At 38.6% G+C, this 12,573-nt stretch overlaps 1 protein-coding gene across 3 annotated transcripts in view; it reads left to right on the forward strand.

Moving 5' to 3' along the window:
- The window catches only part of LOC126365851 (transient receptor potential cation channel trpm), a 1,785,347-nt gene that overhangs the window by 1,758,921 nt on the left and 13,853 nt on the right, over positions 1–12,573 (forward strand). For all 3 annotated transcript variants that reach the window (XM_050008509.1, XM_050008510.1, XM_050008512.1), the window contains one exon: positions 9,412–9,615. In XM_050008509.1, coding sequence (XP_049864466.1) covers positions 9,412–9,615 — 204 coding nt within the window. The remainder of the gene's footprint in view (positions 1–9,411; positions 9,616–12,573) is intronic.

A 12,573-nucleotide genomic window follows, 5' to 3' on the forward strand; every position in this document is an offset into this window, starting at 1 on the left:
ACTGAAACTGAGGATAGAAGATCGTGGAGTGTTGATGAACACTACTTCTCACACAGCTTCAAAGCTTAGTGACATTGATATTAATGTCAATGGCATTGAGAAACAGCTACAACACAAAAATTAAACAAGACTCCACAAGGATCCATGAATCTCTGTCAGATTCTGTGCAAATTTGCAATTGAGTTAGCTCCCATTTCAACTGTAATGTACCATAGATCACTTGAACTAAATACTGTGCCCAGTAAGAGGAATGAAGTACAGCATTCACAAAACTACTACTTTACCTCATCTGTTGTAAAATCCTAGAGCATACTCCAAACTCAAACATTATATGGTATCTTGAAAAGAATGAACTACTCTATAACATTCATCTTGTGAAACCCAACTTGTGGTTTTTTCACAAGACATTATGAATGCTGTGGATGAAGACAGTCAAGTGGATGCAATATTTCTTGACTTCCAAAAAGTATCTGACTTGGTATTGGATATTAAAAATTATTAGCAAAGGTGCATTTATATGGAGTACCAAGCAAATTTGTAACTGGATTGTGCATTTCTTGATAGGGAGGACACAGCATGAAATCTTCGATGGTGAGATGGAGACAGATGTAGAATAAGCTTCAGGCATACCCCAAGGTGGTGTTCTTGGTCCCTTGTTACTCATATTGTATATTAGTGACCTGGCAGAATATATTAAAAGTAACTTCAGACTTTTTACAAGTGAAGCAGTTATCTGTAGTGTAGTACTGTCTAAAAAAATCTGTAGAACTCTCCTATCAGGTCTTTAAGGAGTTCAGAATCTTGCAAAGACTGACAGCTTGTTTTAAATGTTCAGAAATGTTAAGTTAGTCACTTCACAAAATGGAGAACAACAGCATCCTATGACTACAACCTCCACAACTCTCGATCGTAATCAGTCAACACATACAAGTACCTGGGAGTAACAGTTTGTGGGGACATGAAATGGAATGTTCACATTTGTAAAGCAAGACTTTGGTTCATTAGTAGGATACTGAGAAAATGCAGTTAGTTTACAAAGGAGGCTGCTTACAAATCACTTGCGCATCCCATCTTAGAATATTGCTCAACTGTGTGATCCATGTCACACAGTATTAACAGGGGACACTTGTTGAAAAATCTGAGTTGGCAGATGACTGAAGACAAACATCAACTATCATGCAGAAGCCTACTTCAAAAGATTCAGGTCCCAGCATTAAGTGAAGAGTCTAGAGATATCACTTGTCTCTATATCTGTCACTTCCATGGGGGCAATGAAGATAAGATAAAACTAATTACAGCATGCACAGGGATAATTAAGCATCCATCCTTCCAGAACTTATTACACAACTGGAACAGGAAGTAATGGTAACATATAGTACTGTAGTACCCTCTGCCATTTCATATCACAATGGCTGGCAGAGCATGTATGTAGTTGCAGATGTAGATGTAGTCTTTGAGGAAGTTGTATCATCCTTAATTTTGGAAAATTAAAAAGTAATGGTTAATGGAATCTATCTCAACTGACCCCATTTTGATTATGTCATTTTTATGTTAAGTACTAATGCATATTTACTTCAACAGTAAATGGAAGAACTTATTAACACAAGTTTGAAAGCAGACCTGAAAATCAGTTACAGTAAGACTTTTATGGAGGTATTTGTCTGGAATGCAGACTTGTATGGAAGTGAAACATAGGTAGTAAACAGCTCAGACAAGAAGTGAATAGAAGAATGTTGAAGATTAAAGCGGTAGACCAAATAACTGAGGATGTACTGAAACAAATTGAGGAAAAAGAAATTTAAGGTACAACTTGACTGAAAGATAGGATAAATTGATGGGACATTACTGAGGCATCAAGGAATTGTCAATCTGATGATGGAGGGAAACACAGAGGTAAGAATTGTATAGGGAGACCAAGGTGTGAATACAACAAGTGGATTCAAATGGATGTAGATTGCAGTAAATATTCAGAGTTGAAGAGGCTTGCAGGGGACATACTACCATGGAGAACTGCACAGCTTTTAGATTGAAGACCACAACAACAAGACTAAAATAATGTCTAACTGAAACACTAAAAAACTTCCACATGGGAAAAATATATTAAAAACTAAGATTCCAAGACCTACCAAGCGGGAAAGTGCCAGTAGACAGGCACAATAAACAAAACAGACAAACACAAACACACACAGAACTTCTAGCCCTCGCAACCGACGGCCGCCCCTCCAGGAAAGAGGGAAGGAGAGGGAAAGACGAAAGGATGCGGGCCTTAAGGGAGAGGGCAAGGAGCCACTCCAATCCCAGGAGCGGAAATACTCCCCCTAGGGGGAAAAAAGGACAGGTGCACACTCGCACACACACACACACACACACACACACACACACACACACACACACACACACACACACACACACACATCCATCTGCACATACACAGACACAAGCAGACATTTGTAAAGGCAAAGAGTTTGGGCAGAGATGTCAGTCGAGGCAGAAGTACAGAGGCAAAGAAGTTGTTGAAAGACAGGTGAGGTATGAGTGGCAGCAACTTGAAATTAGCGGAGGTTGAGGCCTGGCGGATATCGAGAAGAGAGTATATACTGAAGGGCGAGTTCCCATCTCCGGAGTTCGGATAGGTTGGTGTTGGTGGAAAGTATCCAGATAACCCGGACGGTGTAACACTGTGCCAAGATGTGCTGGCCGTGCACCAAGGCATGTTTAGCCACAGGGTGATCCTCATTACCAACAAACACTGTCTTCCTGTGTCCATTCATGCGAATGGACAGTTTGTTGCTGGTCATTCCCACATAGAAAGCGTCACAGTGTAGGCAGGTCAGTTGGTAAATCATGTGGGTGTTTTCACACGTGGCTCTTCCTTTGGTCTTGTACACGTTCCGGGTTACAGGACTGGAGTAGGTGGTGGTGGGAGGGTGCATAGGACAGGTTTTACACCGGGGGCCGTTACAAGTGTAGGAGCCAGAGGGTAGGGAAGATGGTTTGGTGATTTCATAGGGATGAACCAAGAGGTTTACGAAGGTTAGGTGGATGGCGGAAAGACACTCTTGGTGGAGTAGGGAGGATTTCATGAAGGAAGGATCTCATTTTGGGGCAGGATTTTAGGAAGTCGTATCCCTGCTGGAGAGCCACATTCAGAGTCTGATCCAGTCCCGGGAAGTATCCTGTCACAAGTGGGGCACTTTTAGGGTTCTTCTGTGAGAGGTTCTGGGTTTGAGGGGGTGAGGAAGTGGCTCTGGTTATTTGCTTCTGTACCAGGTCGGGAGGGTAGTTGCAGGATGCGAAAGCTGTTTCCAGGTTGTTGGTGTAATGGTTCAGGTATTCAGGACTGGAGCAGATTCGTTTGCCACGAAGGCCTAGGCTGTAGGGAAGGGACCGTTTGATATGGAATGGGTGGCACCTCCATTATGACAGCTGCCACCCCTTTACAAATGTCTTCTTGTGTCTGTGTATGTGCAGATGGATGTGTGTGTGTGTGTGCGAGTGTACACCTGTCCTTTTTTCCCCCTAAGGTAAGTCTTTCCGCTCCCGGGATTGGAATGACTCCTTACCCTCTCCCTTAAAACCCACATCCTTTCGTCTTTCCCTCTCCTTTCCTCTTTCCTGAAGAAGCAACCGTCAGTTGCGAAAGCTAGAAATTCTGTGTGTGTGTGTTTGTGTGTTTTATTTATTGTGCCTGTCTACCGGCGCTTTCCCGCTTGGTAAGTCTTGGAATCTTTGTTTGAAATATTACTTTGAATGGACAACCCCTCAAAGTGGTAGACAGTTTCCCTTATTTAGGGAGTGAAATATCTAGTGAGGGAAGAATAACCAACGAAATTAAGAGGAGATTACAGAAGGAAGGCAATTTCTACCAAACAATAAAACACCCAATTTGGAACAATGAACTTTCAGAAAAAGCAAACCTCCTTATGTATAATAGTTATTACTTCCATATTGTCACCTAAGGAGGAGAAACATGGACAATGACAGAAAGGAACTGGAGCAGACTGCAAGAAGGGGAAATGAACTTTCTCAGAGCAGTTAAGGGAAAAACAAGAATGGACAGAATAAGGAATGTAGATATGAGAAAGGACTTTAAACAGGAAAGTATGAGAGAAGAAATTAAAAAAAGAGATTAAGATGGTATGGGCATGTTAAGAGGATGCATGAGCAGAGACTTCCCAAAATTATGGAACAACTAAAGATGGATGGAAAAAGACCTAGAGGGTGCCCAAGAACATGATGGAAAACAGGAGTGAGAATGCCTGTGGAAAGGAGAGGTGTGATCTGGCAGCAAGTGGAGGAAGAAAAGTGATGGGAGAACTGAGCCAAATGGAGAGAACTAGTCAGCACCCAGATCCGGCAGTAGCTGGAGTAGGATCCAGACACAACAACAACAAGAACAACAACAACAACAAATTTTGTCCAAGATAAGATACATCAGATTGAAACCTGATTTCTAAAGACCCAGATTGTCTTTAACACAGCTTAGCACATTTTTTTTACCTTTGTTCTAAGGATCAATACATTCTGCAAATACTTTTTTCTAAGTTCAGGTGAATACTATACTTTCAGATATTTAATCAAAATGATACTGTCAGTAGCATAGCATAAATCTTACATCTGCTATAATAAAGCCAGAGCATTCTTAAATTATTATCAATTATAGTTTTCATGAAACACAGAAAAATAGTCTTATTGTGTGAATATTATTAGGCTGTTGCTTTCATCATATTGATAATTTATGTTAAACTAACTGTGCAAACTGTGTCTGGGTAATCCAAGTGCCAAGTTATTGATGAGCAAAAAATTAATCAACTAAAAGCATACTAGTGGAGAAAAAAAGAAAGAAACCCCCACACCATCAGCTGTTCATCATTCATAGGTTTCCACATAGAGAAAAATATAAGAATAATGAAGTAAAACCATGATATCATTCTGAATATGAATGCTGGATGAAAATTCAAACATGAGTCTTGCTTTGTGGAGTTTTGATTACAATGTTGCCAGTGAAATGTAGAATGATGAATGAGATAAGTATCAGTTTTGATACTTCCTTTCAGTGATCCTGCCACCTGCAGTTTACTGTTCTCCTTGGCTTTGCACTAAGAATTATTCTCTGAAAAAACATGTTCTGTAAATTGATGTACATATTTGTTGGTTTCCTGTAAAAAAAATAATCTTTCACTTTTTCTCAGTAATTTTCTGTTGCTCATTTAATCTTCTTATATTTTTTGCTCACATATTTTCTTGCTTTTTTGTGTACTGTGAAGCCATTTAGCTCATTGTCTGTATAGAATAAGTGTAGAAGATTAAGAATAGTTATTATGAAGCTTGATTTAATTTGAAATATATATAATAACGAAAATATTCACATCATTGAAAGTGATATTTAACCAAATAAATTTAATATTTATTTATATTCAGATTATACCTGGACAGCTCTAACAAGCTACAGAAAGTGGTGTGGGTACTTGCAGCATGAAACTTTCAATGATGAATTTCAGTTTGTCATAGGCATGGTTGCATTCCTTTGAAACTCACTGTGAATGAGAAAGGAAATTACTGTTGTGTAATAGCAGGAAGCTTATTGTTCTCACTGCCTCTTTATGGCTACAGAAGCTCTGCAGTCTCCAGCAAAGTATCTTGATTTTTATTGTTCAACTAATTGTAATTCTAGCCCCGTTCTCCATATTCCCCATCATTCTACAGTCTCTCCATTGCCATGTACCATTCCATTTATTTTGCCCCTGCCCACTCAATGACTGTCCTCTCCAGCCTCCCAACTCTCTCTCTCTCTCTCTCTCTCTCTCTCTCTCTCTCTCTCTCTCTCTCTTCATCATGCTTGGATTCATCAATAAATTTTGAACCAACCAGAACCCTTGTTTTTCACCTACACATTAACTATTCTTGCATCCATTCATTCACTCAGAAATGGCTTTTATGTTCAAGTGGACAAGACCTGTTATTACACAAAAATTGTAATATAATAATTTGAGTAGTTCAGTTTTCAGTTTTGAAATTTAGTCACGTACACTGAGAAAAAATAACACTTTAGCAATACAATACTCAGGTAATAACCTTAATGCTATGTATGTTACTATAATGCTTATTCATTGTCTAAACAATTTACATTTTTAAAACAGTCTGGTTAACACTGTTAGCATATATTTACCAGCTTAAAATGTATGAAATTTCATTCCTGTTACAAGTCTTTGAAACCTAACTTTCAAGCATGAAATGATGGAACATAGTGTCACCACTTCACCAGGTGACTTAACTAGCCTCATTGTCGATATCTGCATATCCTATATGCATTCATAAGTATTAGGAAACTGCTGGAGATGGGCACGATTGACTAACCATATTTAGGTGATCCAAATGTGCCTCTATACTGTTAACATTATTAATATAATTATTTTCCTTTTGTTATCATTTTAGTCATAGATTTTAACAACAACATTTTACACATGATATTAATTACTATTACATGGTCTTGCTTAGTAGCTGTTGCACTTAACAGAAATCAGTAAATAAAATCATGGCTTCTGTGATTCACATCACAGAAGCTTGTACATGTTTCAGCTGTGCTTAACGTTTTCATTCACTACTACTAGGGAATTAGATTTGCTGTAAATCTGTGTACTCACCACATGTGTTCAGTTAGTTGTGGTTGTCTTCTAAGACAGGTCCATTTGAATTACACGTCCGCATCCATTACTCAAAACATTTCTGCATTTTGTTGTGCATGTAGCTGCATCTGCACCTGCACTGAAGTTCTTCCCCATTTGCCTTCTGGCAGTGCTATACATCTGAGATGAAATTCATATTAAATGCCACAAATCAACTGTCTTGAAACTTGGACCAGCATAAAAATACAGTCCAAGGTGGAAAAGAAACCGAAGATTGATATGCCACAGCAAAAGGTTTTTAGTAATGCAATCAGTCTCATTTCTTTCACGGAGGTATTGATTCCTCCCAGCAGTTTCTTTGTTCCTTCATATTTCTTAGTGGTCCATGCAACTGCACATTTTGGCACCTAATTTAAAGGAACAACTTTAATTCTTACATCCAGACACTTTATAAAATTAGTGACTGAATGTGGTCTCTTTTGTTACTGCAGAATCCATGCCAATCACATTATTAAACAGGATTTTCATTAGGTACTCCAGCTTGAAGATTTTATTTGCCATATCTAAATTTAAGAAGTATCTTAAACAACCATTTTGAATAATAAGAATTCATCACATGTCACCACTTTCATACCTCATCCATTTTTGCTTACAATAAGTAGTGCTTTACTTCGTTAAGACTAAACTGCTAGCATTTAATTTAAAAAATATTGTGTTATATTGAATGGTTGGACTGAAGTATGCACAGGTCTAAGGATATGTCCTACCTTCCATTATGTCTCCCATTTTTGTGTATCTTCACATCATTCTTGAATGCATCAAACTTGAGATTTATCATTCCATCTTTATGCTGATACTGCCCATATGACTTTGTTGAGCATGGTCTTTTGCTACATGAGAGTAATTTGTACACTTTTGATATTTTAATAAGGAAAAACTTACAATCTTAGAATTTTATTACATATATTTCAAACAAGCACAAAGTCTGTGTAGCAAAAGAGTGGAACACTAACTACTGATTAGAAAATGTAAAAGATGGCCAAGAAATGAAAAACTGGAAGGTTGGATTTTATATTAAAATACCTGTTTTCAAATGTTATGTGCAAGTCTATGGCTGATACATTCATCTTTACCATATAGACTATTAGGTGATTTCATAAAGCTATATTTTCACTAACAAAGAACATAAATACATTACCTTACATCTATCCCAAAGAGAGGTTTCATGTTTGTCTGCTGACTTTAGATGCATTCATTGTCAACCAAATGTGTCAACACAATAAATGTGCACACTGTATTCTCATGCTCATTCTCACCATATCTTCTCAACCAGATCTATTTTTAAACTCTTAACCAAACAATAATGTGCCCTCTCAATACTGACAAAGTAACTTTAAGTGGAGGATTGCAAAATTTCTTCTTCTTCATTGCTCATCTGAAGAAGTCACCCAGTATAGCATCGAGCGACCAGCATGATCATTTGCAATATGTTATATGTGGCAAGCATGTGACAAGTCCTCCATGCTGGCAATTGTCAGTATATGTTCTTCCACACAATGCTATGACATTGTGCTGAGGCTTCTAACCCCTAAATCAAGCTCTTTTCCTCCTTTGCTGTGATTGCAGTAATAGTTAACATTCCAATTTACATATCTGTGATCTCTCTCACAAAGACAACTAAGTAATTAAGAATGTGAATCTAAGAACATTGTGGCTATTGAATTTCCCACATTACTGAAATATCATTTATTAACTTTCAATTATTCTTTGTGATAAACTGGCATTATATCAGCAGCAGGCAACAAATTCTCACAAAATGTTGCAGCTTTCCATGGAACCATTGGGCTACAGCCCCAATCTCTGCAATTGCTACCAGTGAATTTTTCACACTGCTGCTGATAAATGCATCTCTCAGGGGCTCTCCACACTGATTATTGCAGGCTTTGTAGGAAAACTTTCATATATTTTGTTAAGTGAGACTTCTCTTTACACTTTACCTACGATTATAAGCGTAAAGGAGGAATGCAACGTCCAAATTTCCATCTATCGGCTTATATATCTGCAACAACAGTCTTCAGGTGTTTCCAGCCCCGCACTAGGCTACACTCAGTCAGAACTGCTATTATACTTTCTTAATATACACATACATCACTAGATGGCATATACAATCAAGTGCCAAAACCAAAGCTCAAAATTTCTCTAATTTTTTAGATGTGGCTGTGAAATAATGTATTTATCCACTTTTCACCCTACCATAGAATGTCCTTATATAGAAAACCACTAATGAAAGGAACACCCCCCTCCCCCCCTCCCCCCCCCCCACTCTCTCTCTCTCTCTCTCTCTCTCTCTCTCTCTCTCTCTCTCTCTCTCTCTCTCTGCGCATGACACTTGATAAACAGTAAAACCTGGTCTTATGAAAGAAATGGCAGTATTGCAGTACTCACTGCAGATTGTTTTGCATTAAGTGTCAGTGCTCTGCCCTTTATACCACCAATTTATGTTATATACAATACCCTGTACTATTGGAAAGTGGAGTATTAGATATCTTTTCATTTCACTGTTTGATTTCCTTCTGATATTTTATTACATTCTATATAGCTACTCACAGATTAATATCTTTGTAAGCAGAGACTCACTCAGTCCATGCAATAACACCTGCAATTGATTCTCCAGTTTTGATCATTTTTAAAGTAGGTAGGATTTCATCAGAAACATCTACTTACAAATTTATTGATGTGTCAAATACTATATTCATAAAACTGATGTATTTATCCTTTTTTCCAGGCTTTAATAGCTCATGACAGTGTAGCAATGAGAGACACAGTTGTCCAAGAAAATGGAAAAGTACTTGCTGAAGGAGATGATTCAAGCCAGATTTTTCACATGCCCTTAGATTTCTATGAAATTAAAAATAACAGACCACTTAGAATGCAGAAAAAGCTTTATGAATTCTACACAGCTCCAATAACAAAATTCTGGGCACATTCGGTATGTATTAATAAATTTATAATATTTATGGGAGCATAGGTGAGTGCGTGTGTATGTGCACGTGTGTGCGTGCACGTGTGTGCCTGCATGTTGGGTGGGGGGGGGGGGGGGGGAGGCAGAGCTGAATATTGTTATTATACACCACCTACTATTCATCTGTTGGTGGGTGGTTATCTTTTCTCTCCCTTCCTTTCTCATACTCGTAGCAATTTGTAATTATTATTCACTGTCAAGCTAATCAGCAGAAAACTTACAGGCAGCCTACCTTCTTCTGGAAAAGATAGGAAAAGGAAAATTTATCCAAGCATGTTATTGGGCATAGCCAATATAACGAAAACAAATCTCCTGTTCAATAACATACAGAAAAGGTAAGATTGCTATTCACCATAAAGATGACACACAGATTTGCAGAGAGGCACAACAAAAAGACACTTACATATTAGCTATCAGCCAAAGCCTTCATCAGAAAAGGAAACATACACACATTCATTCACACACCTCATGCACACATGACTGCCATCTCCAGCTGCCAGGACCAGACTCTTCTATTGAAATATTCATAGCAAATCTAGTCTTGTTTGAGCTGGTTATTACCACCTAGTGTCACACACTAGTTTTTACTGAAAAGTTCAGATCACATTTAAGTACAAGCACTGAAAAGAGCATGTTGTACAGTGAAAATAATAAAGAGTCTCAACTTGAAGATTTATTTGAACATTGTAGTACCTTATTAGAGATGCTCCTGTTGGAGGTGGTACAACGTTGCCTTTCTCCAACCTGTGAAATAACTTACCCAAGTTTAGTGTGGATGACAATTGTGGACCAACTTGGTGATTTCCACTTGCACAGAGCATTACTTAAGCTGAAGCAAACATGAATGAAAAAGGACTTATAATGACTGATGGATGATTTAACAGCTAATCTTTATTAAAAGTTTGATATGGTTCTAGCAGATTGTAAAAAACACACTTTTCCCACATCAAAATACACTTCTTCCAAGGTGAAAAATACACTTTTTCCATGATGAGTGGCAGTATACTTTCCTTTGGAGCTGTAAAAATATCAATCCTTTGAATGTCAAAGGTTTCATACACCAGCATGAAACTTCAGAGAACAAAAAAACTTGGCCAAAAAAAAAGTTTTGGAAAGATCTGTGGTGTGCAGCAACATCTACGCTGCAGATTTTCATATTACAATATGCTGCATATTTTTGTATTTGTATTACAAAAGTATAGATTTGAAACAGTACGTTAGTTTCCACAGCTTTGAAATTGAGACTGAAATTCACTTTTGTAAGCCATGTCACATGTTTTCACCAGCCAATGACAGCGGATGTTCAGAGCATAGGACACGTGATGTAGACAGCCAATAGAAACATTTGTTAAGTGGTGTGAACACATTAATAGGAAAAGTTAATGGTTTAATTTCATGTATGTAGTGTAGTTACAAGAAAACTTAAAGCTTCCACATATAATACTGGTTTTGAAGATCAATAAGCTACAAGAAAATTTAAGCTTTCACATATAATATTGGTCTTTTTGCATGTGTTACACTTTAAGATACATCACACAAATGTGCCAGTAAAATTTTAAATAATGACTGCAATGTCTGGTCTTCTGGGCTTAAAATTCTTCTACAGGGTGTTTCAAAAATGACCGGTATATTTGAAACGGCAATAAAAACTAAACGAGCAGCGATAGAAATACACCGTTTGTTGCAATATGCTTGGGACAACAGTAAATTTTCAGGCGGAGAAACTTTCGAAATTACAGTAGTTACAATTTTCAACAACAGATGGCGCTGCAAGTGATGTGAAAGATATAGAAGACAATGCAGTCTGTGGGTGCGCCATTCTATACGTCGTCTTTCTGCTGTAAGCATGTGCTGTTCACAACGTGCAAGTGTGCTGTGGACAACATGGTTTATTCCTTAGAACAGAGGATTTTTCTGGTGTTGGAATTCCACCGCCTAGAACACAGTGTTGTTGCAACAAGATGAAGTTTTCAACGGAGGTTTAATGTAACCAAAGGACCAAAAAGCGATACAATAAAGGATCTGTTTGAAAAATTTCAACGGACTGGGAACGTGACGGATGAACATGCTGGAAAGGTAGGGCGACCGCATACGGCAACCACAGAGGGCAATGCGCAGCTAGTGCAGCAGGTGATCCAACAGCGGCCTCGGGTTTCCTTTCGCCGTGTTGCAGCTGCGGTCCAAATGACGCCAACGTCCACGTATCGTCTCATGCACCAGAGTTTACACCTCTATCCACAGAGACATTCGCTAACGATATAGTGCACAGGATTGATGACGGCGATATGCATGTGGGCAGCATTTGGTTTACTGACGAAGCTTATTTTTACCTGGACGGCTTCATCAATAAACAGAACTGGCGCATATGGGGAACCGAAAAGCCCCATGTTGCAGTCCCATCGTCCTTGCATCCTCAAAAAGTACTGGTCTGGGCCACCATTTCTTCCAAAGGAATCATTGGCCCATTTTTCAGATCCGAAATGATTACTGCATCACGCTATCTGGACATTCTTCGTGAATTTGTGGCGGTACAAACTGCCTTAGATGACACTGCGAACACCTCGTGATTTATGCAAGATGGTGCCCGGCCACATCGCACGGCCGACGTCTTTAATTTCCTGAATGAATATTTCGATGATCGTGTGATTGCTTTGGGCTATCCTAAACATACAGGAGGCGGTGTGGATTGGCCTCTCTATTCGCCAGACATGAACCTCTGTGACTTCTTTCTGTGGGGACACTTGAAAGACCAGGTGTAACGCCAGAATCCAGAAACAATTGAACAGCTGAAGCAGTACATCTCATCTGCATGTGAAGCCATTCCGCCAGACACGTTGTTAAAGATTTCGGGTAATTTCATTCAGAGACTGCGCCATATTATTGCTACGCATGGTGGATATGAGGAAAATATCGTACTATAGAGTT

The sequence above is a fragment of the Schistocerca gregaria genome, chromosome 4 (genome assembly GCF_023897955.1).
Source record: "Schistocerca gregaria isolate iqSchGreg1 chromosome 4, iqSchGreg1.2, whole genome shotgun sequence".
NCBI lineage: Eukaryota > Metazoa > Arthropoda > Insecta > Orthoptera > Acrididae > Schistocerca > Schistocerca gregaria.